The sequence below is a fragment of the Zonotrichia albicollis genome, chromosome 19 (assembly GCF_047830755.1).
Source record: "Zonotrichia albicollis isolate bZonAlb1 chromosome 19, bZonAlb1.hap1, whole genome shotgun sequence".
In the NCBI taxonomy this organism is placed as follows: Eukaryota; Metazoa; Chordata; class Aves; order Passeriformes; family Passerellidae; genus Zonotrichia; species Zonotrichia albicollis.
Genome location: NC_133837.1, coordinates 10548386 through 10575426, shown reverse-complemented (window position 1 = coordinate 10575426; position 27041 = coordinate 10548386). Strand labels below are relative to the sequence as shown.

General features: G+C 50.2%; 1 protein-coding gene across 1 annotated transcript; it reads left to right on the top strand.

The window, feature by feature from the left end:
* The first annotated feature begins 2743 nt into the window (after window positions 1-2743).
* Window positions 2744-23088, top strand: CACNG5 (calcium voltage-gated channel auxiliary subunit gamma 5). Its single transcript, XM_074554908.1, has 7 exons — window positions 2744-2878; window positions 7402-7678; window positions 15558-15823; window positions 16397-16483; window positions 17365-17505; window positions 18151-18296; window positions 18933-23088. The coding sequence occupies exons 3-7, from the start codon at window positions 15616-15618 to the stop codon at window positions 19188-19190; spliced, it is 840 nt and encodes a 279-aa protein (XP_074411009.1). The 5' UTR covers window positions 2744-2878; window positions 7402-7678; window positions 15558-15615; the 3' UTR covers window positions 19191-23088.
* Window positions 23089-27041: the final 3953 nt, after the last annotated feature.

Genomic DNA, 27041 nt, shown 5'->3' with positions numbered 1-27041 from the left:
TCTGACACCAGATCAGAGCCATGGCTGGGCTCAGGGGTGCCGGCCCTTTGCTGGGTGGATTTGCTATCCAAATAATTCAGCACAGAACAAATCTGAGGGAGCAGGAGGGCAGGCAAAGCTGAGGTTTCATAGCAGCTGGTGGCCCAGGCTGACAGGACCAGACCTTTTATTTCACAATAACCTGAGTGCCTTCAAGGCAGCTTCTGTTGAAAGGGAAAAGACCAGGGAAAAGCATCCCTGCAGATGTCACCTGTCAGCATCAAACCCTTGCAGCTGAAATGAGACGTGCCCACCACCCCCAGAGCGCTGCTGCCAGCCCAGGAGAGCTGCTGTAAGAAATCACTTCTGTTCTGAGCCTCTAACGAAGCTCAAATCCCTCCTCAGTAATGAGGTTTGACCTTGGGTGCATCCTAAAGCTGCTGCTGAGGTGCCCACGGAGCTTCAAGCTTCCGCATTGATTAAAGGGGGCTACAAAAGGCAGCTGCAGAGCCCGGCCCTGCAGAGTCTGGCACGGCTGTGGGACATCCTGGCCTGGCCAAGGTCCCACCCAGCCTCACTGGCCCCACGTGTGGCTGTGGAGGAGGATGCACACGAGAAAAGAGCCCAGAATGAGCAGCGAAAAGTGAGGACGGAAAATGATGCTGCCAGCTGGTGTTATGTGAAACAATTAACTGAATCCAGCTACTGCAGGGCTTGGCAAAATCCTGCCCCAAAGCTTGGGGGGACGCTGAGAAGATGCAAAGTGCTGATTGTCCTGTCTGGGACAGCCATGCCAAGCTTCTGTCCAAGAGAAGGATTTTCCACCTCGCTGGTTTTCCCATCATGAGGGAAGTTCATGTCGTGGGGCGGAATTCTGGAGAGCTGCTAATGAGGTGGGAGAGCTGAGCTGTGCTGCTGCTGGGCTTGGGAGGCACCACTGGTGCTCCCTCTGATCCTGCCTGTGGGAAATGCTCCTGGTGATTGTGCAGAGCTTTGGGCAGGAGCTGCTGTGTGGGACAGGCAGCAGCAGCAGCAGCAAATCCCCCCAAGTGTTCCAGTGCATCTGCATGGAAACAAAGGGGAGGGGAAGAAGCTGAAGCTCAGAATGTGTATTTCTAATTGATTACATGCATGGCTGCTGGGGGCCTCTCACACTGTGTGGTTAATTATGTCACTGTGTGAGCTGCAGCTTTATTTGTGCTGCACTCCAATGGTCCTGCCCAGGGCCCAGGCAGCAGCAGAGCAGGTTGTCTGTCAGGAAAAATGAAGGTCTGCTTTGTTGGGGTTTCTTTTTAACAATATAGAGAAGAGAAGAACGATGAGCAGCCAATTACTGTGATAAAATCATCGACCCTGATAGCACATGGGGAACATCCAGTCCTAACAAGCCTCCTGTAGATTTGTGATTTTATTGGCAATTCCCTGCTCATGATCTCCATCCCAGGGAAGCCTCTTTCTCCTGGGATCCCCAGAGGGCATTGCCCCTCTGGCTGCCTTTTCCAGTGCAGAATCCATTCTGCTGACCAAACCCCTGCTTTGTCCTTACTGTCAAACCCCCAAGGGATTTGCTGCTTTAAATAATTCCTCAAATGGGAATAAGAGCCCAGGAAAACATGCTGAATTCACTATAATTTAAGTATTGCTGTAACTTTGTGTGAAAGAACTTATAAGTTATATAAGTTATGGCATGAGTTTTATAAGTATAAATAACCAGAAACCTACTGGGAGGCAGTTTTCTACCAGTCTGGATCTGGAACTTCCCTATTTTGGGCTCTACCACGTTCTGGTTGAAGAAATCCAAACCTCCACATCTGCATCAGCTTCTCAAATCAAGCAGAGCTCACCAAGCCTGAGCACAGGGCTCCATTGATTCCAAACAAGCCACCCAGCAACACCTCCTCCGCATCTCAGAGTCACTTTATTTTGGGTTCTTCTATTTCAAGCACTCCTGTTTTGCTAACTGGGGACGCCTCAGCAAAGATGCAGCACGTTTTAGCCAGGGAGCTGGGCACTGTGGCGTGTGAGCAAAGCCCCTGCAGAGAATGAGCTGTCCCTGCAGAGATTTCCATCCAGCCCCGAGCTCCAGGCGCTGGGATGGGATCCCTGAGCTCCCTGGAGCTCCTGCATGGCGGGTGACCCTTTCCTTGTCCTCCCTGCTCTATCCAAGGGAGTGTCCCATTGCTGGCACCTCCATGGAGCTGCCTCTTTCTTCTTGGCTCTGCCCTCATTGTGTTTTGGCTGAATCAGCCAGGCTGGCAGGGGTTTCCAGAGCATCTGCCCCTGTGTCCCTCTGTCCTGCCTGGTGCCAGCCCTGCCAGGCTGGCTCTGCCCAGCACACCGGGCTCGCTGCCTGTTCTGTCCTGAGCTGAGCATTTCCCGCTGCTGCTGGGGCAGCTGCCCCTGCCCCGGTCACAAAGAGCGCTTGGAGCAGAGTTTGTGCGGGAAGGGAAGGGAAGGGAGGAGGCACCGAGGGGCAGCAGCAGGGCTGGCTCCCATCCCTGCCTGCTCACAGCTCGGGGGTGGGAGCGGGAGAAGGGAAAGGAGGGAAAAAGCGGGGAATAGAGAGAAAGTGGGGAAATACAGGGAAAGGATGAAAGGAGAGGCAGGAATGGGGAAAGGGGGTTGAGGGAAGCGAGAGGGGGGTGGGGGTAGAGAGGAAGAAGGGGTGGATGGAGAAGGAGGGAGGGAAGGAGGGAGGGGAGGGAAGAAGGGGAGGCAGGAGCAAGGGAAGGAGGGATGAAGGGAGGGAGGGAGGGAACGGGGGCACGGAGGGGAGGGAGAGGTGGGCCGGCCCCGGCGGCGCCATGTGATGCCCTCTCCTCCCCGGGCTCTCCCGGCGCGGCGCGGAGCGAGCGGAGCATCCCCGGGGCCGCGTCCCGCCCGCAGCATCCCGGGGCCGGTGAGTGCCGGGGAGGGCAGGGCCGGGGCTCCCTCCGTGCCCCGGGAGCGGGGAGGGAATGGTCCCGGGGATGGCTCCGTGGGGCTCCCAATGGGATGTGAAGCCCTGAAAGTTTACAGGCGAGGGAAGAGGGATGAGATGCGGAGCCGCAGGGCTCAGGGCGGTATCCCTGTGCTTTCCGTATTCCCCGTGGAGTGGGACCCGGCCGGGCACCGCCCCGGGCAGCATCCGCCGCATCCCAGCCAGCCCCGGAGGTGCCTGTAGGTGCCCGTGTGCCCTGCCCGGGGCTGGCACCGCTCGGTGGCGGCGTTTGGCTTCTCCCGATTGCCCACGGAGGGACTGGAGCACGAGCAAGGCGGAAAATCCCCGAGCTGCTCATCCCTGGGCTTTCCCCGCCGGCTGCTCAGACGGGGGCCGTGCATGGGGGATGCCGAGCGCATCCCCGGGCTCAGGGCGAGCTCGGAGCGCTCTGCCCAGGAACGGGTGGGAGCTTTTCCCTGGGAACGGGAAATGTGCGGGAAGCCGGGCTGTCAGTGTTTCGCAGTGTTGAGCAAACCCCTTGGAGAGGGGAGTGAGAATGGAGCGAGGCTCTCCGAGAAAAACCTGACCTGGTTCTTAAGCGGAGTGAGGGAAGCGCCGGGGGTGAGGGAGAGGCTGGGTCGGATCCTGTGTTACCGTAAGAACAGAGAGAGGGACCTGGAGCCTGTCCTCGCTCCACGAGCCCCTTCCACAGCCCGGGGAAGGTGGTGAGATTGAGATGTGAGATGTGAGATGTGGAAGCTCTGCCACCGCGGCGAGCAGGGAGCTCTGTCAGACACGGCCTTTGGCTCCTGATTAATCGCCGGATGTTGGGAGAACTTCACCAGCCCTGGCACGGGATGCTGTGTGCAGCTCTCAGGCTGGGGCTGCCGGGCACGGAGCTGCAGGAGCCCCTCAGGGTGCCCAGGGACCTCGGCACCGCTGGCACCGCTGGCACCAGTGTGTCCCTGCATCCCCACCGTGTCCCTGTATCCCCACCGTGTCCCTGCATCCCCACCGTGTCCCTGTATCCCCACCGTGTCCCTGTATCCCCACCGTGTCCCTGTATCCCCACCGTGTCCCTGCATCCCCACCGTGTTCCTGTATCCCCACCGTGTTCCTGTATCCCCACCGTGTCCCTGTATCTCTAAACCCATCTGGAGGACAGGAGTCCTCGCCAGGTGCCTGCACGGTGCAGGTGAGCCTTTGGAAAGGGCAGCCAGGGTGCTGCATTCCCTGAAGATAGCACAGCTTCAGCCAGAACGCTGCTAAAGAAGAGAATTTCTGCTGAGTTTCCTGCAGCAGCAGTGAGTGCTGACCCGGGCTGGCAGCTCTGCTGGAGGAGCATTCTGTGTCTCCATCTCTGCTGCCCTTTGGCTTCACAAGTGCCTCAGCTCCTTTCAGAGGCTCCTCTGCCGCCCTTTGAGCAGCACATTTCAGTCTGTCGTGTCAGGACCCACGTAAAAAGCCCCAGGGCAGGAGTCTGGCTGCCAGCAGCCCATCCTGTGCCATCACACCCTGCCCCAGGTGACATCCAGGGCACAGAAATGCCTCTGCCTGGGGTTTCTCTCATTCCTTGCTGTATTCTTGGAGCTGTTGAATATATTCATTGAGCTGAATGAATTTCCACCTGGCAGCATCCATAGCACAGCTTTTGCAGCTTCAGCTTTATTTATGGAGAGGGGAGGGAATATAAAATACAAAAGAGAAATAAAGTACAAGCCTGCAGAGATTTCAATGGTATCAGTGAGCTGTGCGAGGCTGGAGTGAGCACCAGGAGCTTTTCCCAAATCAGCTGGGAAGACTTGAACCCCTGGGTTTTACACCCTGGGTTTAACATGGCATTTTAAAAATAGCTTTTGACCTAGAGCCCATCATCCAGTGATGTGGGGATCTCAATCTCACTGAAATTAAAGACAGTTTGGGTTCTAGGTGTGTTCTAGAAAGATGGTTTGGTGTCAAAATCACACTGATTTTTAAAGCTGTTTAGTCACAACTTCTGATATTTGTGCTAAAATATTTACTGCCAAAATGGACTTTGTGCAAGGACACCACACATGCCTTCATCAGGCTCTGAAAATGGATTTTCACAGATGAGTGGAGTTTGTGTGTGGTCTTTTAGGAAGACAGGAATTACAGGTTTTCTTTATTAATGACAGAGCTATTGCTTACCAGTGAAAAACCTTGTTAGAGCCATGCCAGGGCTGCACTGAGGGTGTTACTGGAGCAGCGCAGCAGCTGCACCCACTGACCCAGCACAACTTGTGGGTAATTCATTTCCCCACCCGGTGCCCATCAGCGCTTCCTGGTGCCATCCCCATCCTCAGGCAGCACCAGGACTGCCTGGTGGCCCTGGCTCCTTCCCAGGAGACACAAAATGGGGAGCACAGAGGTTCCTTCTCCCTGCAGCAGCTCTGGCTGGGGGTATCAGGTCTGGTGCAGGTGGCAGGAGAGGCGCCGCTGGTACAAAGGGAACAGGAGAGGGGCACAGGCAGACCTGGCACACACAGCCAGGCCAGGGCTCCTCTGGGAGGAGCTGGGGAAGGATGGAGAGGAGTCAGACCAAGTCATTCCCTGCCTGTTCCCATAGGATTTGCCAGGGTGTGGCTGCACCTCCCTGTGCTGAGCGGGACAGGTGAGCCCACGGCCCCCTGAGCACCCCGTGCCTGTTCTCAGGCTGTTCCACTTCATGCGTGGCCGTTCCTGTTAAATACTGGAACTGGCAACAAATCTTGCTAAAATCTGGGTGGTAGAAAGTTTGGTACCTCCAGTACTATAAGCACCTGTTATGTACAATAATATTACTAATTATGAAACCCCACAAGCTGCATAAAGCAAACACCTTTTCTGTATGAAAATGGGAACAAATTTTAGTGGCTGCTCAGTGTCACACCTGGGGAGCTGTGCATGAAGACATCACCAACAGCTTCCAAGGACCTGTGTCCCTAAATGCTGGGGCAAAATCAGCATCTTGGAGCAGGTGCTGGCCTTGGTCACTGGGTTAGTGGCAGCCACCAGTGTCACTGGGTTATGAAGTCGTTTGCAGAGATGTGGCTGACACAGCCCTTGTGCACTTCATGCCATCGTTTCAGTGCTCACAGGCTTTGCAGCTGAGCTGGTTTCCAAGCAGGGAGGAGGGATTGCAGTCTCCTGGCTAACGAGGCTCTGCTCCCTCCCTCCATCCATCATCCTTAACCACGCCGAGGGATGCAGTCCCTGCAGCAGCCCTGGGCACACGTGCTGCCTGCCCCATGTGCCATCTCTGCAGCCCTCAGAGAGCACAGGGATTTCTGCCTTCCTCTCATTTGTCACTGAAAATGTTCATAAAACCCCTCCAGGCCTGGTGAGAAGAGCGGGAGTGGGGGGAGAGCTGTGGCTTCCTGCCTCCCCAGCTCAGGTACCCACCAACACAGGCAGTGCAAGAGCTTTAATAAGCTCCTGATGCTATTTTTACCTCCCAGCAAGCTTAATTTAGCTCAAGCTGTCATGCAGTGATCGTCAAGGGGAAAGGAACTGGGGGTGTTTGCCCCTCTGAGCTGAGCTCAGGCTGCACCTGGGGCTTTTCTTAGACCGTGCACAGCAATGAGTGTTTGCAGCCCAGAGACATTTCATGGACGGCCCTTGAAGTCCTTACCCTGAGTTTGGGGGCTCTGCTCACGCCCACTTCAGCTCAAAACAACATCAATATCTCACAGAAGAGGTGCTTGAGTGCTTCAATCGTTACCTGCCTTGCTGCTGGAAGGACACAGAAACCTTGAAAAGCTGCAAGGAAGAGGATTATTCTCCCCTTTTTAATCTACAAGGCTCTTATGGGACTTTGTGCCAACTCAAATGATACTTGGGAGGGGGAAAGGGCCAGCTGTTAAAGCTTTAACAGCCCCCCAGAGCAGCCCACGTTGGTGCTGGGTGAGGGGATGTGCAGGGCTCAGCCAGCTGCTCTCCCTCATCCCTCGTCCCTGGCTCTGTCCCTGTGCCCAGGGCAGCACTGAACAGGGTCACTGGATCGTTGGGGTGCTGCCATTCGTGCCTTTGGGATGTAAATGCAAGCCCCAGTGCACCCCAGGCAGAGGTTAATGGGCAGCACAGCCCCCATGGCAGCGAGGTCCTGCAGCTCCTCCAGCACAGCCCCAGCTGCTTTGCTTTGCAGCATTGGATATTTCCCTCTTCATTCTGCTTTTGTGGCTTTTTGTAGGGTATTGAAAGCAGCGGTTGGGCTCAGGTCCCTGGCTGTGAGCATTCTGACACACTGTGGGCAGGAGAATTCTGTGTCAGGGTTGGTGGGGAGAGAGGGGAAGAGCTCTGCAAAGGGCAGGGCTCAGCTATTGTTAGGGATGTAAACTCTGAACAGATATATTTAGGTTAGACCTGGAGAGCTGGACCAGGGTGTGTGGGTAATATTGCAAGCTCAGAGCTTTTTCTTCTGCTTCCCTCTCGAGACATGCACTCTGTGTAGTTTTTGCGCTTTGTGTAATTTTTGCACTTTGTGCTTTTCTACACCACCCCAGGGCGGGAGCTGCCAGCACGTGGATGCAGAGACCTGCCTGTCCCTGTGTCCCAGCACCCTGCAAGCCTCCTGAGGGCCAGCCAGAGGGGGAGAGCTGGGGCTGTGCCCTCCCTTCAGCCTCTGCCTGTTTCCAGAGCCATCCCAGACCTCCCAGCAGCTGAAGCCTCAGTGAGGACCCTCATCCCTGCAGCTGATCTGCCAGAACTTGCTCTTCCCACCTCCAGCCCCATCACTGGTTCTCCTCCTGCCAAAGCATCCCTTCAGCTGGGTCAGCAGAGGTAAGAGCCTGAGGGAAAGGGAGACGCGTGGGTGGGATGGGTGCTATAAAAGTTTTGTGGGGGATATCTGTGCATCCAGCAGGACCATGTGAATGAGGCTGGCTGCACACACACAGCCTGTGAACCAGGAGCACGGGGGCTGCTTGCTGGATGATTTTATTTGCTGGAAGTTGCTGGGTTCATCCCAAGCCATTAGTGTGAAAGAGCTGGAGCAGTGCCATCACTCCAGAGAGTGCAGCAGCCTGGCAGAGATGGCCAGTTTGGGAATTGGTCTGCTTTCAGGGCTGGGGTGGGAAATAAATCTCAGTAACTTCTCCTTTGACCTTGGGACTATCATTTGATCTCCTTATATTTGGAGCTGAGGTGAACTGAATTATCAGCAACAACCCTCTGCAAACCTGACCCAGGCAAAAGGGCAGGTTTTGAGCAATCCACAGCAAAAAAGGCTGGTGTGAGATAAAGAAGGAGAGGGAAGTGGGTCAGCCTTGCAGATTCAAGTTATGGTGCTTTCTATACAGCATTTCAAGTTATGGTGCTTTCTATACAACATTTCCATCATTCTTGCACTGCCATGGCAGGATTTTTTTTCACCAAACTGTAAAAAATAACTCTGGCAAGAAATGAAGCACAGGAAGTGCTAAGGAAAAGAGAACTTCTCAGAAAAATTATGTAAGTCAAGTTTAAGAGAGAAAATCCCAATCTCATTACCAAAATCAGTTAGTGGTGAGCCTTGCAGCGTGTGAGCTCACATGTGGTTTCTTACTGATTATTTGTCAGGTGCTCCTGGTGTGTGATGACAAGCACAAAATTAATAGGTTTGTTATTGCTGTGGCTCAATCTGGGATTAAATAACTCATAACCAGCCTTCTTTTTATTCATTTATTTATTTGTAAAGCTCCCTGGAGAGCCTGTGTGCCCATTGATCAGTGCTGCCGTGTCCGTGTGTCGGTAATGGCAGCTCCCAGTGAGGGGAGGCTTTCAAGCCCAGTATTGATCCTTTTGAAGTTTGTTTGCTCATAGTCACTGTTACAAGCCCTTGTTCAAACTGCCATGAGATGGGCTGTTTTATTTCTTAATAGCAGGCTAAACCTCCTCCACATCAAAAAAATTTATTTCTGCACTTAATTTTTCCAATACGTGTTTTCTGTCTCTGAAACCGAGCTGACATTTTTTGTGTGACACTAATGCAGCTCTTAAAGCTGCCTGATGTATTTCAGCATCCTCATGTGCCAGGGGAGTTGGTGAGTGCCAGCAGCCCAGGACAGGGCACCTGGAACACTGTGGACCAACTCCAACCCATATCCTCTTTGGAAATTTCTTTTTCAGTGAAAAACAGGAGATGCTGCTTTTCTCTGCAGCTATCCTGTGGAACCAGAGCAGCCCTGTGCTCCTCTCCTGCCTGCAGCACACCTTTCCCAAGCTTCAGGAGGGTGTGTTTCTTCCCAAGCAGTAATTCCAAAACCAGAGCTGTCTTTCCCACCTGCCCAGTTTTCCAGGTCAGGTTTGTGGAGCTGCTTCTCTGTGATCCCAGATGGAGCCGTGGGCGCTGCCCTCACCATCTCCTCCTCTTTCTCAGCTGTGGTTAAAGTCAGCTCCCCATGTGCTCCTCACACTGGTCCAACCTTCCCTGCCAACCCAAAGAGCCCCAGTTCAGCTGTCCTCAGTCTGCACCCTGCACACCCTCTTTTGGGACTGAAGAATTTGCACTCTTTGTGTGCTCCATGAGCTCGGTGGGATCATTCTATTTCGCCAGGGTTATTAATGACCAAATCAGCCTTTTCTGGCTTTGCTGTGAGGGAACCAGGGTGACTGTGCTGTCTGAAGGAGGGTGACAGTGCAGGGGTGGCCTGGGCACAGTCCTGCCTGCCTAAGCACTGCCAGCTCTCAGAAGTTTTGCTCTGAGAAAGCTGCTCTCCTTGACCTATTTTTTTTTTTTTTCTCACATCCATGGCCTGTATTGTGTCCTGAGGAAGGGATCACACTTCTTGAAGGCCCTTTATTATTTTTAGCCAGCCCAATTTCTTGTTGCAGCTTAGTGGGATCTGGTCCTTTCAGTTCAGCTCCATCACAGCTCACGCTCTCCAGTATTTGATTGCTCCTACCCAGGTCCCTGATGTTCTTTGTACATCCATTGCTCACTCAGAGGGTTTCCTACTGCCCTTGCACTGGCTGCATTCCTTCTCCTTTATGTCCTGCTCAGCCTCTCCCACTGCTCCAGATCCATGGCTAAATCTCTGATTTCCCTTGGCCCTTGGTTTGCAGCATGGACCAGGCATTCACAGCATTCACAGGCCACCAGGCTTGTCCTGGACCTCAAACAAACCTTCCACAAACAAACCCTTTCCTCCTGTCTGCTCTGATAACCTTGGCAGTGCTTCCCTTCCTCCCAAATGTCAGGAAATTGGAAATGATGTCACATAAAAATCAATGGCTCTGCTCCTTCTGCCTTTTCCCAGGGCAGGAGGGAGCTGCTGTTTTCTGGTGAGCCCAGGGCAGTGATTTATTGAGGTGACCCATGCTGTCCAGGAAGCTGACCTGTGATACATTCATTCATTTTTCTCAGCCCACCCACAGAGCAGTGCCTTGTGCTTGGCATTAGGCCACAGATGTGGGCTCAGAAATCTACCCAGGATATTTCCTTTCTGTGGCTGTGGAGCTACATGTAAGGATTTACCCCAGATCTGGGTGAGAAACAGCTTTGGAGAAAACCCAGATCTTGTGTTAGAAACACAGTGCTCATTTCTCTGGTGCTCATTTCATTCCCCAAAGGATTCAGGCCCGGCAAGGGCCGTGTGCTGTTTCCATCAGCAACTCTTGCTCCAAGGCAAGGAGAAATTCATTATGAAGACTGCAGATTACATTGCAGACTGCCTTTATTATTCCCTGGACTACTACCAGAATGCACAGTGTGATCGAAGGAGCAGGAGCAGTTCTGAGGTTCCATTTCCTGGAAATCGTTGGGGCTCTACTCATTTAATTTAAAATCCAGCTCCTGTTGGAAACCAAACAGCCATAGGAAGCATAACACAATTGATAAAGGTCACTGTGGACTAAATCCTTCCTGATGATCCAGCCAGCTCCTGTTCTTGTCCCTGAAAAACCTTTTCCTTGGGAGCCCTGTGAGTCCTCCAGGGGCTGGGCCTGGGGAGGGTTTGAGTCAGGCAGAGATTCTGCACCATTCCTACGTGTAGGAGTGTGAGGGGGTAGGATGGTCGGGATGGATGGAAATGAGAGATCTCTGAAGCCAGGTGGTGGAATTTGGGTTTATTGCAAAGGGCCTGGGTGCAGGGCCCTGCTGGGAGCTGCCAGGCACAGCTCAGAGCAGGCCCGAGAGGAGAGAGGGGGAAAGAGGATGAGAGGGAAAGAGCATGAAAGTGTAAGAGAGCAAAAACATAAGAGAGTAAAAGGGGTAAGAGAGTGAGGTTCCGATTACAATACAATAAATCTTTTTTTGTGTTGAATATTCCAATTCTCACTAACCAATCTAGTACAACATACAAATCCTACAGCGTTTACATTCAGCCTATAAGAATCATTGCATTACCACACTGTGTTACATTTTAAACCCTAAAATCTCCTCTTTGGGCCCCTCCTGTCAAGCTGTAGGGTCTGCTCTGACCCTTGGGCCTGTCTGCAAGCAGAGAGTGTTGTTCCATCAAAAGGGGATCACCTTCAGTCAGCCACACCATTGTTTTCCAGTTGTTCAGAAACTGAGGTATCTCAAAGTTTGCTTTCATTTCAATCTCCCTTATAGTTTCTATATTCTCAAAATCTTTTACCAGACAATCATATTTATAAGGCTTTCCTGTTTCATCTTCCCCAACCCCGATCCCTGTTCCCCATCCCATCAGCTTGGATTCTGTGTTCCAGTGGGGCAGAAATAGGCACCACTCTCTAACACACCCATGATCTCATGGAAATTGAAGTGTGAGAGGGAAAGGAATGAGGCAATTGAGAGGTGGAGCTTTGATGCCCAGCCCCTGTCCCTGCTGCTCACATCACACCAGCAGAAATGAGCCCAAATGGGTCTATTTTGCAGTGCCTGATGTTGGTGGACAGCAAATCACAGGAAATACTTCATTATTCCCCTCTAAGTGTCTTTATCTGGACCTTCACATACTCCCTGCTATGACTTTTTGGCTCGTTATTAACTGAAATGTGCAGGGAGGATGGTTGTTGATGATACATGAGCCAAGAATAGATCCCAGCTCTTTCTACCATTTTGGCACCAAAATGCCAAGAGGGATGAGACACCCTGTAGTAAATGCTGCTCATTTTGAGGCAGCAACTAGAAAATATGGCTCTGGCTGAGCTAGGGAGAAGAATGGATGAGCAGAAGGATCTGTGTTTTGGCTGTTTCATTGCTGAATCCAATGGGATCCATAGAGATGGGAGGTGCTATCTTCCTCAGGAAACAGGAGCTGCAGGGCTGATGTGTTTCTCTGCCCCATAACCACCAATTTCTTCTGGCTGCTGTCTCTTAATTCTTCAGGGAAGAAAGAATCTGAGCATCCTCTCAGCACTTGGCTCCTTGCTCTCCTAGCAGGGAGGTATTTCTCCTGGGAACACATTCTACTTTCCTTGAGCTGAGGGAAGCATTAAATAACATGGCAAATGAGGCTGGTGAGCAAAGCCAAAGGTGGAGGGAAAGCTTGCAGGAGTGTGAGCTGGAGCACTTTCTTGGGCTGTCTGGAGACAGCAATCCCCTTCCTGTAGGTTGGAACCTTCTGGGAAAAGGCTCAGTGTGAATGTAGGAAGAGCCAAATCTTTAATTTCATATGGAAGGGAATTGTCAAAGCTGTTGCAGCGCTCAAGGGTGCGAGTACATCTGCTTCCCACCAAGATGTACTTGCCTGCTTTGGACTCAGGGTCAGATCTGATAATTAAAGACTCTCTCTCCTTCTCTGCCTTTCACTCAAGAATTTGATACTCTTCCAGCAGCATTCCCTGCTTTTCTCTCTTATTGCTGCCCAGAGCAGTGAGCTGGAGGGGCACACAGACCTTGGATGTCGCATCTGTTCAGTAAATGCCTTTCTTTGGACTCCACAGTAACTACAGGTTTCCTTCACATTAATCTAAATGAATCTGCTGCAAGCACAACCCAGGATGGGTGTGGGGAGCTGGTGCTGTGGATTTGTGATACAGAAGTGCTGGGGATGAGCACTGCAAGAGCTCCAAGCTCCCCAGAGTGCTGGAGGAGCAAGAAACCTCTCTCAGCATCACCTGCTCGCTTTCACCATGAGGGAATTATGGCACAACATTATCCTTGGAGGCTTTCAGGTGTAAAAGTACAAGCTGTGAGAACTTTTGGCATCTCTGAGAGTCTGTGTAAGCAAGAGAGAATTAATCTATTTGCATCTGAGGCTCTAGAAAAAAAAAACACACCCTCCTCCCGTCTGTTTGACCGTGTTGGAACAGAGAGTTGTCATCTCCTGGTCCAGGCAGGATTTGTGTCTCCTGATTTAATCACTAAACCCACCACCTTTACTGCAGTGATAACAGCAACAGGACTTCTCTCCCAGGGACTCTGCTCACCAAGGGAGCACAGCACTGATGGAGCCACTCCTGAGGGTGTGAAACAAAACCAGTGCAGCTCTAAAGGGAGTCCAAGGAAGATGCAGCCTGCTTAGAAAGTCAGTAGCTTTTGTTGTACAGCTGGATTTAGATATTTTTTCCTTACTGCTTGCAGTGCTGAATAGCAGCAGAATGTGCCTTGGAATATACATGACATGGCACTTATCTGTGATTCATTCTGCCTTTACAGCAGCAGTCAGTGGCACTATCTGCCTCCTTGCTACTCCACACAAGACCATCTCTCACACGAATCTTTTTCCTTCTTGCTCTTATTCCTTTAATCTTTTCTTGCTGTGGGTTCCCCCCACCCTTCCCCCTATACCAATTTCACTTTTTCTCCACTGCACCAAGTTCTCTGATTTCTGGTGCTGTTTTATCAGCCTGCAGGGCACCACAGGAACTGCTAATTTGCCCAAAGTAGCAAATGTGCAGTAAAATAATAATAATTTAAAAATATGCTATACATAAGGGACATGGGCATGAGAGAACCTTTTCTTTTAAGGTTTGCCCAGGCCTGGCTGCAGCTCTGTGTCCTCATTTCTCTGCCTCCCTCCAAAGCACAAAGTGGGTTTGGACAAGGGAGGGTACTGACAGCTCTGGGAAGAGCAATACAACAACAAAAAAGCAGATTATTGTGTCATGCCACTCTACTTCAAGATGTTTGATGATGTCATAAATGTAGCATGGCTTTTGCAAAATTAGCGTGATTGGTAGATCTAGCATGGAAGTGGAAAAGTGGCAGTGTTGGAGGGGAGAGGGATGGTGATGGGAGCTGCTCAGGGCTGGGCTTGGTCCAGCAGTTCAGAGCAGCTTTGTTAATCCTTGATCATGGTGTCATCAGTGATCCTCAGCAGCTCCTGTGCCAGGGACTGGCAGCTCTTGATAAGGCCCTGCAGGGAGATAAGATAAGATGCTGCCTCCATCCTTGGGGGGACCAGTGCCAGCTCTGGCTGGAGCAGCAGGAATTCACCTGCAGCAATCCAACAGGAGCCAAGGAAGGAGCTGCTCCCATTCCTATCCATGCTCTGTGTCTTAGTTTGGAAAGACAGGTGCCTGCTAAGGAAGGCAGGAGCCTCCCCTGAAATGGAAAATGTAAACCCCCTCCCTCTGAATTGCTATAAATTTTAAATTAAGGGGCTCTCAGGCAAAAATATGGGAGCAGGAAAAACAGTTCTTAATTAGGGAAGAAAATAAAAAGATAAAATGAACAATGCAGTAAACAAACCAACACTGACAGAGTCAGAACCCAACCTGACACCCTGTGGGTCAGGCTGTTGGCAGCAGTCCCATTGGAATTGTGGCTCAGCCCTCCTGCAGTGTCAGGAGTGGTTCTGCTGGAGCAGGGATCCTGGAGAAAGGTGCAGTCTCTGCCTCTGAAGATCCAGGGGCAGAGGCAGCTGCTGTTCCTCTGGGAAACCCAGTGGAGAAGCTGTGCTGGTGTTCCAGAACTTCCAGATTATATCCAGGTAGGAATGCTTGGCTGGTGTTCCAGAACCTCCAGGTTATATCCAGGTAGGAATGCTTGGCTGGTGTTCCAGAACCTCCAGATTAAATCCAGGTAGGAACACTTGGTTGGTGTTCCAGAACCTCCAGATTAAATCCAGGTAGGAACACTTGGTTGGTGTTCCAGAACCTCCAGATTAAATCCAGGTAGGAATGCTTGGCTGGTGTTCCAGAATCTCCAGATTAAATCCAGGTAGGAATGCTTGGTTGGTGTTCCAGAATCTCCAGATTATATCCAGGTAGGAATGCTTGGCTGGTGTTCCAGAACCTCCAGATTATATCCAGGTAGGAATGCTTGGCTGGTGTTCCAGAACCTCCAGATTATATCCAGGCAGGAATGCTTGGCTGGTGTTCCAGAATCCCAAGATTCTATCCAGGTAGGAATGCTTGGCTCCTCCCTCTGGGCTCACATCTCCCAGTGGGATGCTGTAGTTCTTATCAGCTATGCAGTGACATTCAGTGGCTGTTATCAGCAGATGTGTCCCCAGAGGGAGGAGTGGTTGTAGAACAGATAAGGAAAAACTGCTCACTTAACAGAAGACAACTGCCATACAGTGGTAAATAGAATACAATTTGCTTGGCAATCCAGGACAGTGTACCATTCCCCATCCCATCCATGCTGTGCCATTCCCCATCCCATTCATGCTGTGCCATTCCCCATCCAGCCCATGCTGTGCCATTCCCCATCCCATCCATGCTGTGCCATTCCCCATCCCGGCACGCCATGGAGCAGCAGGGCGCTGTGGTTTGGTTCAAGCTCTGGCTCTGTCAGTGATTGTTCCAATGGCTCCTCTCAATCCAGGGCAGAGTTTGGAGGCTCCGTGCTGGGCGCTCCTCCCGTCCTGCCCGCGGTGCTGCCGATGCTGTTGGCCATGAGCGCCTGCAGCAGGAAGGCGCTGACCCTGCTCAGCTCAGTGTTCGCCGTCTGCGGCCTCGGCCTCCTGGGCATCTCCGTCAGCACCGACTACTGGCTCTACCTGGAGGAGGGCATCGTCCAGCCCCAGAACCAGACAGCTGAGATCAAGCTCTCGCTGCACTCGGGGCTCTGGAGGGTCTGCTTTCTGGCAGGTAGGGTCAAAAACATCCCCTGGGTTTGTTGTGTGTCAGTGCCACCCTGCAGAAAAGGTGTCAGAACTCAGTTCCGATAAAAAAGGCCAAGAAAAATGGGATTTTTAGAGGCTCTGTCCGTCCCTGCTTCCAAACTCAGGCACAAACTTTGGCAAGCAATGTCATCTCTTCATGCCTGACTTTAACAGCCCAAAGGATAAATCTGGCTTTGCACACAGGCTTAGGTGAGTTTGCTGCTGCCCTGCCAGACTCCCTGCCCTGTTCCAGAGCTGTAGCCATGATGCCTTGGGCAGCAGCTAAAAACTTTCCATTTCATCCCTGCAAAATTCAGATTCAGGTCAGCTGGACCGTTCCCTCCACCTGTGCCAAGTTTGATGAAGCAACTTGGCTGCAGGGACAGAGTTGAATAGAACCCAAGGGAATGAGAATCTCAAAGTGACCAACCTGAAATGTCACAAAGTTTCAGCTGCTTGGGAAAAGTCAGGGGAGAAGTGAGGAGCTCTGATATGGCCCCTGGGATGATTTTAAAACCCCTGGCTCCGGAGTTCACGTTTTTGTCCACATCTGCCACAGGTGAGGAGCGTGGCCGGTGCTTTACCATCGAATATGTCATGCCCATGAACATCCAGCTGACCTCTGAATCCACAATCAACGTCCTGAGTAAGTTTGGTGGGGTTCCACCCTTTACATCCTGCAAATCACTGAGTCCCAAGCACTAGGGACCCTCCCCAAGAAATCCCCTTTGTGTTCTTGCCAAAGAAGCTCTGAGTTCCTTGACAGTGCTGCCACATAATGATGCAACTACATTTTTTACTATGGGAATTGCCTAGAGTGCTCCTAAGTTTTTGAGGACATCCCTTTCTAATGGCAAGATGGCCACAGAGGCTCTAAGCTGTACAATTTCCTGTCGCTGGTTATTCAGCACTAATGTTTATCAAAGTGTTTGGCTTTTTAGTCTCCTCTCCATAACTTGCATCTGTATTTATTCCCTTGCAATTTTACATATTATATAGCAGGATGAATTGAGGATGGAGTGTCACAGCTCTCACGATGAATCCTGCAGTTATCTCTGAATTAATAAATAGAAGTGGTTTGAAAATACTTATGCAGTGAAGCTAGAGAAAAATGCAGGTTCTGATGGTTTCCTATGCAGCATTTCACACAGGAACCCTCAGAAATGCAAACATCAGCAGAGTCACCACCATGGAGGTGGGACATTGGCACAGGCTGTCCAGAGAGTCTGTGGATGCTCCATCCTGAAAATGTTCAAGGCCAGGCTGGATGGAGCCTGGAGCAACCTGGGATAGTGGAAGGTGTTCCTGCCCATAGCAGAGAGCGGGAACATAAGGTCCTTTCCAACCCAAACCATTCTGTGATTGCATAATTCTCTGTTTTACTCAGCTCATTAGCAAGGAGAGAAACTCAGACACAGCATGGTCTGAGCAGGAGGGTTGGAGCCCTCTCACACAGCCAAGCACATTTCTCACACTATTTAGGGAATATTCATCTGTTCCCACTCCCCTCTGCTCCTCTCTCACCAGAGATGATCCGCTCTGCCACCCCCTTCCCCCTGGTCAGCCTCTTCTTCATGTTCATCGGCTTCATCCTGAGCAACATCGGCCACATCCGGCCCCACAGGACCATCCTCGCCTTCGTCTCGGGGATCTTCTTCATCCTCTCAGGTTAGTGCTGCAAGCCAGGTTTTCTCCTGACAGCCCTTGAGCATGGAGCACGTTTGCTTTCTCCTGACAGCCCTTGAGCAGGGAGCACGTTTTCTTTGGTAGCTTCTGGTGCTCTCCTGACCTGCCCTGGTGGCTCCTTGTTGGACTCATCACTCCCAGCTCAGTCCCACAGCCTGATCAGACCTTGTGGGATGGACACAGAGCTTTGTGGAAATGTGGGGAAAGGCTGCCCAACACCTTGCAGGAGCAGGTGCTGGGGGAGAGGGTGCTTCTTGTGAAACATCAGTCGCAGGAGAGATCTGAAACTTCAAACTGCTCAGTTGGGCTGTGTCTACATGAGAAAAGTGAATGTTTTATTCATGGTGTTGTGCAAGTGCTGAACAAATAGCTGTGACAGCTGAGCTTTGAAGCAGCTCCTACTGGAGCCAGATCTCTCCTCCCAGTGCTCACAGATTTCTCTGAACAGGGAGTGTTTGACTGGAATGAGAGGAGTTCCCTGGGTTGGAGCAGCAGGAGGGCAGCTCCTTTCCCCAGTTATCACAAGCACACTCCCAAGTTTTTTTACTTTCCTCCAAAGCCAGGCCTTCAGGAAGGTGCTTCTTCAGCAGCTTCATCCCTGAAGCATTTCCCACTGTCCCTCCCCAGGTCTGTCTCTGGTGGTGGGGCTGGTCCTCTACATATCCAGCATTAACGACGAGATGCTCAACAGGACCAAGGACTCGGAGTCGTTCTTCAATTACAAATATGGGTGGTCCTTTGCCTTCTCTGCCATCTCCTTCCTTCTCACAGAGGTACCCACACCCTATATGAAGTGAATCCCATTCCCAGGGGTGGGCAGACTGAGGGTTTTGGCAAAAAGAGGGCTCAGAGGGGTTTAAGGGAGGGCTGGGAGGGTAGAGGGGTGGAGGAGACATGTAGGGGGGACAAACCCAACCTGGAGCACTGATGGGGCGTTTGGTCACAGTTTGGTGGAGCCACGCCTGGTGGAGCCAGGCATGAAAAGCAGAGATGTGGTTGTGCTGCATTATTCACTGCCCAGATCCGTGGGGCAGGGAGGTGATGGCACTCGGGTGCTTTTGAGCATCAGCACAGCCCAAAGCAGGCGGTTTCTGTGATTTCTGCACGGCCCAAAGCAGGCAATTTCTGTGATTTCTGCACAGCCCAAAGCAGGCAGTTTCTGTGATTTCTGCACAGCCCAAAGCAGGCAGTTTCTGTGATTTCTGCACGGCCCAAAGCAGGCGGTTTCTGTGATTTCTGTGATTTCTGCACAGCCCAAAGCAGGCGGTTTCTGTGATTTCTGCACAGCCCAAAGCAGGCAGTTTCTGTGAGTTCTGCACAGCTCAAAGCAGGCAGTTTCTGTGCTGTCCCATGCAGCTGGCGGCGCACCGGGGCCAGGGAGGTTCTCAGTCCGTCTGTCTGTCCCGCAGAGCGCCGGGGTGATGTCCGTGTACCTGTTCATGAAGCGCTACACGGCCGAGGACCTCTACAGACCTCACCCCGGCTTCTACCGGCCCCGCCTGAGCAACTGCTCCGACTACTCGGGGCAGTTCCTGCACCCCGACGCGTGGGCGCGGGGCCGCAGCCCCTCGGACATCTCCAGCGAGGCATCCCTGCAGATGAACAGCAGCTACCCAGCCCTGCTCAAGTGCCCTGACTACGACCAGATGTCCTCGTCCCCATGCTGAGCCCCCCGGCCCCACAGCCCCTCTGCCCCGACTCTGTTTGTCGTTTTTTTAGGCCGCTCTTTTCTGGCCAATTCTCTATTTATAGGAGCGTAAATATAACCAGGGAGATTGGTTATGTAACCAGTAGTGTAACCTAGAGAATTGGGATGTTTCCCTTTCTTTGGTTTTTTTTTTGGGTTGTTTTATTCCTCCCCGCATAACTAAGAATCTCTCCAAAGTCCTCCTCTCTCAGCTCATCCTGCTGAGCAAACAGCAGTTCTGCCTGGGGGATAAATCCAGGGCTGGACTCAAGAGCAGGAAAAAGAAAATAGAGTAGAACTAAGGGAAAAAAGGTGTATTTTTTGATGTAGGTAGGTAGGCTGATCAAGTTTGTGCATTCGACTGTATCATTGAATTCTATATTTACTGGCCTGAATGCCAGCAGGCATAAAAGATTTGTGTAACATTCCAAAAAAACAGCATTAGAAAAATATAAATTTTGTCTTGACTGAACATTTACTGGTTGGTATCTCTCACTGCTGGATGTCACTTCCAGCCAGGCTGGAATGGGAAATTGCCATCCTTCCATGACATCCTTCCATGGACACCAGCAGCTTGTTGTTGCTCTATGGCCACCTGGAAGCTGTTGCTTAAATATCCCATGTTAGACTGGAGGCATTCTGAGGTGCTGGGCTGGAAGGATCAGCACCCAAATTTCCTCTGCCATCCTATAGACAGGAGGCCTGAAGCATAAATGGGAGAATTTTAGTGCAGCATTGAAAACAGCCCAAACCTTTCCCATTGGAAACATCAGGTGCAGGATTTAGCGGTTATTTCAGAAGTTATTTTGGTGGAGGCAAGACCCCAAACTGGTGCAAAGTGATGTAGCTTGATTGATACAAGTCCACTGCAGCAAAGTAGTTGGCTTATTTTACATTTTGACAAGAAAATGGTTTTTTTGTTTGTTTGTTTTTTGCGTGTTTTTTTCGTTTGTTGGTTTTTTGGGGTGTTTTTTTTGTGTGTGTGTGTATTTATTTTGATATTTTAAGTTTGAAAATTTCATCTGATGCTTTGGCATTTTGGCCTTAGCCAGCTGCCAGGGGAAAACACCACTGCCACTGAGGGAAAGCAAAGGGCAGGGAAGGAAAAGGCTGTGATCCCTCATGCAAGCTCCAGCTTGTCACCTTGCAGGAGAAAGAGCTTTGCCCACACTTTATTTCTGTTCTTGTTACTTTAAACCTTTCTGAAAATTTCCATTCTGCAGAAAAAACCAGTCTGGGGATTCTTGGTATATTTCAGCTTGTTTTGTCTTACTGTTAATTAAAAGAAATAGAATATTCGCAGTTTTAACCTCATTTGTAGCACGCTGCGTAATGAATGTTGGACCTCTTGGTTGTTATTATTTAATATTATTATTTATTATTCGCTATTAAATATTTATTATTTATAAACTGCTCCAAAGCAGGGTGCAGCACCACTGTTTGCATCCATTACAACACCCGTTCCACAGGACATCACTGCAGGGCTGTATCCAGCCAGCTCTGGAACAGGATTACTCCAGAGAAGCAAGTAATGCATATTTAGTGTATATCTGGGTAGATTCCTAATTTGCAACGTTTTAAAATCAGGGCATATTTCTGTAGACACAGTTCTATTCACCCTCAGTGTCTGTGGGACCCTCGAGCATTTTTGTGCTCTCACTTAGCCCCAGTTTTTCAGTGCTGTGTGACAGGTTGGCTGCTGGGAAGGTTCAGGCACTAAAGCACAGCACAGCCCCACCTCCAGTAACAAATCTGCTGGTCCTCACCTGCCCCCAGCCTGACAAAACATCAGTTTTCCATCAGGATCCCCATATTCAGTGTGAATTTGGCTCCAAAACTCCACTGCAGCTCACAAGGAATCATTTTGAGTTCCCCAGGGGCTGATCTGCTTTGCTGGGCATGATGCTGGTGGTTTTTGGTGGCTCAAGGGTTGTTGCCTTTGCATGTAACTCTTGATGGATGCTGATATTGTCAGTCCTTGGGAGGGAGATGTTCAGGATCACCAGAACTGCTGATGGAGCAACAGGGGCTCTCCCATGGCCACATTCCCCTCACTAGGGAGTCATCCTGTGGTTAATCCTGTGCAGCTCCATGAGATGTCCCTGTCCCCAAGTGGAATTTTCCTTTGCACTGATTAAATACAGAATTATTCATTTTATACATTTAAATGTTTGCCTACACGAGTAGAGGAAATTAGAAGAACTTCGTGCCTTCCTCAAGGCCCCTGAAGGTTTAGCAGAGTCTAGGGGCGAATTAGAAAAGTAATTATTTTAATTCATTGGAGAGATTCTCACCATGTGGCTGCATTTGTGAGCCTGGGAGTTTACACATTCACCCAGTGAGCACAAGTGCAGGACTGACAGAAAAAAAAATCTGTTGAAATAAATGTTTGCTGTTGGTTCAGTAAGTGCATTTACAGAGGTTAATGTGGTGTTTGCAAAGCAATGGTTGTGCCTCTGGGGGCTGTCCTGTCCCTCCCAAGGTGCCTGCTGTGGCAGCAGCTCCCACTGTGGACCTACCAATGCAGTTATCACACCTTTGTGGGCCCTGGAGAAACTTTTCCACAGCCTTGGATCGTTGGAGCCCCCACCCTGCCAGGCTCACTGCCCCAAGAACCAGCCTGGAGCTGCAGTTCTCCAAGCAAGAAATGCTGAGTAAGTACATGCAGCACCCCCTTAGGACACCCATTAATGATTTTATCAACCCTTCTAATTACCTGGCATGGTTTTACCCCACATCCTCCCTTCCTGAGGAGCAGCACTCAGTCCCCTCCTGCAGTCTCTCTCCCGCCCACTTCAGTGATGTCCTCTCACTGGGTTCTGCGTCTGCTGCTTTGACTGCAGTAAATAAAAAGTGGAGTTTGAGGGTGAGATTCCAATGAAATGAGAGGTTTTACCCCATGAGTCCTCAGATTCACCCGATGGGATGAGCCAAGCCTCCCCCAGGCCCGTGGGAAGGTGACTGCTGTCTGACACTGCTCAGAAAATGGTTTGTACTGAGAAGCACAAAAATCTTGTTTTGCATGAATGACTAATTGGTGTCAGAGTCTGTGCACAAGGCTGTGGCTCCTTGAACTACAGTAGCAGAGCGAGACCCTGGCCTTGTTCTCCTCCAGTTGCTGCTGGAGCACCTTGAGGCTCCAGAGCCCTTTCCTGCACAGTGAAAAAGCCACGATTAAGTACACAAATTCTCAAATAGGTGCAGATGACCTGCCCTGCAGTGCTGCTCCCCTGGAGCTGGGGTGGCAGTGGGCACGAGGAGCCCCTGGGAAGGTTCAGGTGAGGAAGGAGGTCCTGTGAGGCAGAACCACTCAATCCAGGCAAGGAGGCAGCCCAAGAGCCCTGCTGAAGCTGCTGTGATGAGACGAGGTTTGGGTGGATGTTTTGAGGCAAGCTGGTGCTGCTCTTGCCCAGGAGGTCCATGGAGCTGCTGGTCAGGTAGGCAGGGGGAGAGCAAATCCTTCTCAGAAGCACAACTCTTGCAAAGAATATTTCTGGATTTCACATCCCCCAGATGAACTTTGCTGTTGCGTCATCTGGACACAGGGTTCAAGACCTGTGCCCTTTATCAGCTTCAAGCAGACAAGACCCAAAGGTATTTTTGATGGTGTTTTCCCTAAAACACAGCACTGAGGCAGGCTCAGGAGCTGACTTCATGCACACAGTTTCCAGCTCAGAGTGCTCTGCTCTCAGGTCCTTGCATTGCATTATTAATACAATTCATCAAGGTTGTGTATTCATTTTCCCAAAGGTGAGTTGGCCCCATGGGCTATTCAAGGTGTGCTAAGAAATTAAATAGTCTTATTCTTCCCCGCTGATAGCTTGTTAGCTGTGCAGAGCTGGTGTGCCTGTGCTGGGGATGCTGTGTGAGCAGGCAGAATATTCACCTGAGTAAATACTCCTCCACTAATGAGAAGTAGCTGAGAGATATTTATTTTCTTCTTCTTCCTTCCTTCCTCGTGGGATTTATTTATTTACCTATTTTTTCCCCCAAATTAACAGTCAAAACAAAAAAGCTTATAGAAAAAGCAGCTTTTTCCTTCTTGTTTTCCTCATTCAGTTTTGGGGTGTTGGTAGGGTTTCCTTCACCCCACCAGCTCTTTGTGCCCAAGAGCCACATCAGCTCTTTAACTCCTCTTTCTGCAAACTGGCTGCACCACAGCACTCGGGAAAGCTGGGCAGGGAGCAGGGTGTCCCCAGTGTCCCCAGGGTGTCCCCAGGGTGTCCCCAGGGTGTCCCCAGAGCCCCAGCTGCTCCCTGGGTGCCACCATGGCTCGGATGCTCCACTGACCTTTCCTCTGTGCACTGCAGGCTTTCTGTCTGCAGCTTTTGTGTAGATGTCAAATCCCAGCCTGTTCCCATGGATACAGGAGAATGTAGAGAGAGAGGAGCTGCCTCCTTGCTTTATCTTCATGTGGGGTTTATATAGCTCAGGTTTTGGGTTATGGTGGCCTCAGTGGGCCGTGGCAGCAAAGGGCAGGAGGTGGCTGCAGCAATTACCTTGTGTGTCTTTAATTGCAAGCCAGTCTCCCAAATGCAACCCTGCTTCTTTTCACACCACTTCATCTTTGAATCTCTGGTCAATCCAGTCTTTATAAAAGAAATACTCTTTTAAAATTATTATTACAATTTCTAATACAGGAAAGCACTAATTCAACCAAAAAATTAGCCCCACTTCCCTGTGTTACCAGATTCTATCCCAAGGGCTGGATTCAGGGAATACCTTGACTCTAACTGGATATTTTCATGTCTTGAGCAGTTTGTACCATGATGTTCTGTGGGCTCTGCCCAGAATTTTTAATCAAAGCACCCCAGAACTCCCAAAGCTTCATCCCTCTCTCCATTTCAAATGAAAGGAGAAATATTCACACGGAAATTGTGATTAATGTGCCTTGGAAATACTCAGCACCAGCCGTCAAGGTTATTCCCCAGAAAGCCATTTTTTGTCATCGGCCCTGGACAAATCTCCTGGCTGTGATGAGATGCAGCTGCTTTTAATCTTTAATGCTGGGACAGTGTGCATTCATTTTCCCAGAGGCAGACCAGGTGTGACAGGGGTGCAGAGGAGGTTCCACGGCTTGTGCTTGTCCAGGTCTGCAGCTGCTCAGACTGGGGCTGCTGCAGCTCCCTGTGCCCAAAGGGTAAATGGCTCATTTTGCATCAAAGTCCCTCTTACCCCAATCAGCCCCGACCACCATCAAACACCTCTAAATCTGCATGTAGATAAAAGCAGATAAGCCCAGAGCTGGGATTCAGCTTTGTTGCTAATTAGCAAAGTGTTTAGGCATGGCTGAAGCCCCTCAGACTCCAGCAGGATCCACCTCAGAGCCAAAATTAAGGCCAAGCAAAGCTCTGCTGAACAAGAGCTGCCTTTGTTTAACAGCACTTGGTGGCTGGGTTTTGTATAAAGGAGCTGGAAGGCACAAAAGAGGAGACAGTACAGAGACATAACCATAAATTTATTATTTTCTACAGTGATAACTTTTTTTAATGAGGTGCATGTTCACAAAAATGTAACCCTGAGGTTCTCACATCTGCCTGACATCCTGACACACGCCAGCTCCCCGCTGCAACTGCAGGGGAAAACCTGCCAAGGAAGCTGAAAGGTGTTATTTAATTAATAACAGCTAATTTGAATAAATGCTGGAGTGTCACTCAGCTGCTCCCAGGGGGAGTGTGGGGAGTTCACCTCCGTGGGAAAGGGAACACGGTCGGTGTCACGCAGGAGAAGGAGCAGAGCCTGTCCTGTCACTGCAGGTCACCTCCTGCTCAATTATCTGTGTTTAATGAGTAAATCTGTGGCATTTAGCTTTAGCATGACTGAGTGCTGTGGGGGTCTTAATGCTGGTTTAATCTGCCTCCAGCTCTCATCAAAGGCTGCAGAAGTGAGGGGATAAGAGAAGAATCAGGGGCACTGGCCAGGGCTGTGCTGTGCCCATCCAGCATCTTCAATTGAGATAATATGGCTTTTAAAGATGCCTTGCTTCAGTGCTAAACAAGCTAAAATACCTGAGTGAGAGCTCTTGATTATCCTGGAAAAGCAAATTGTGCTTTATTTTGGCAGAAATTACAGGGTCTGTTTCGGCAGAGAGCATCCCCAGCTCCTGCTGCATTTAAATTTTGGGATGACCCACGTCTGTCCAGGACAATAGGACTATGTATTATTCAGTGTAATTATTCATAATTCAGATAAACACAGAAGGTCTCTCCAGCAGTGGAGAACACATCCATATAAAATCCCCATCAAATTATTTATTTTCATATAAATTATGTACTGTCAAAACTGTTCTACTGATCTGAAGGTTAAAGGCTTCATCATGGAAATGCAGCAGCTCCCTGTCATCTTGATCAGAATGTGATTATTTACAGGAAAAAAAAGCATCCTGTTGGCTGTGGATTTCCTATTGATCTGCTTCAGCAGCCCTGTCTGACTGAGAACAGCTGAAATATATGAAATAAAAACACAAACCTACAGTTGTTTCATCTTCCCATAAAAAAGTAGGTCATATCCCCAAGTGAGCTGTATTTTATTCATGTAAATACATTTTTACAATTAAAAATGCAACAAAAACTATGTTCATGTCAACAGAGCTGAGCCTGGTGAAACTGGGTTAGGCTGATGCCAGGATTCCTTGGGCCAAGCCTTGCTGATGGATGAGCAGCTCCCTCATGCCTCTGCTGCGGTTGTGGGACCCCAAATCCACATTTTGGAGCAGGAAAGTGAAGCAGCAGAAAAGGAGCTTAAAGCTCTCCAGTTTGAGCTCCATATAGGAATAATTCTGGCTGCTATTTTGAGGGGTTGTTTAATAACGTTAAACTGATGACAGGCTGAGATTATAACACTGCCACCTCCACGCTCCTGGGGGCTTTTTTCTTCCTTACTCCCACCCCTCAGCCAGTTCTGGTCTATTTGCATTTTCCCAAGGCAATTAACATCCAAAGGCTCTGGAGCAAGCTGGGAATTGCCTGCACAAGGGGAGCAGACAAGGCCCCTCTCCTGTGTGTGCCTGGAGTTTGTTCAGCAGCAACACCTGCACTTTCTTCTGGTCCAGAAAAATATTTTGGGGCAAATCAAAGCTGCTTTTGGGGCTAAGAGCTCACCCCACAGGTACCACCCTGCATGTGTGGGGCTGCAGCCTGTGGGAGGACACACCTCTGTCTCAGCTTTCCTGTTTATAAACCAGAAAATGTCCTCTTGATTGGCAGCTTGGCACCTGGGGACCTCTGAGTGAAGCCCTTAGCATGCTCACAGATAATTAATGGTTGCTTTTCTGGAGGTTTAATGGCTCCTTTGTGCTGCATGGTGATCAGCACTGAGCTCCTCCACACAGGATGCTCCCTCCCCAGTGAGGGGCCTGCAACAGAAATTGGAGCTGCTCATAGAAACTGTCCCAACAGCGTCAGGGGTGTCTGAGGGACCTGCATCACCAAAAAATTACAGCCTGCAGCAGAGGCAGAAGAAAAAAAAAAAAAAAACTAAAAAAATGGGGCTTTCTGCTATATTTTTCGTATTTTTCTGGTCCTTCATTTGTAATAAAGGGACAAAAAATAAAGGGTTTTAAGTGCAGCTGGCTGTTGTTTGAGAAGGAAAATGAGAAGGTGATGCCCTGAAGTTCCCAAACATGGGGTTGTGGGCTTAGGTCAGTGCCTCCTCTGCAGCCATCACTGGGCCACTAATGGTAATGGTCAGAAGAAAGTTTATTTCCTCTCTTTTCTCAGGTCTGTCCTTGTTTCAGCTGATGTCATCAGCTGGGATTTTTTGGTTGGTTGGTTATTCCTTGTGGTGTTGAGGGTAGAATTGTCCTTTCCATGCACATCACCTTTTTGGTCAG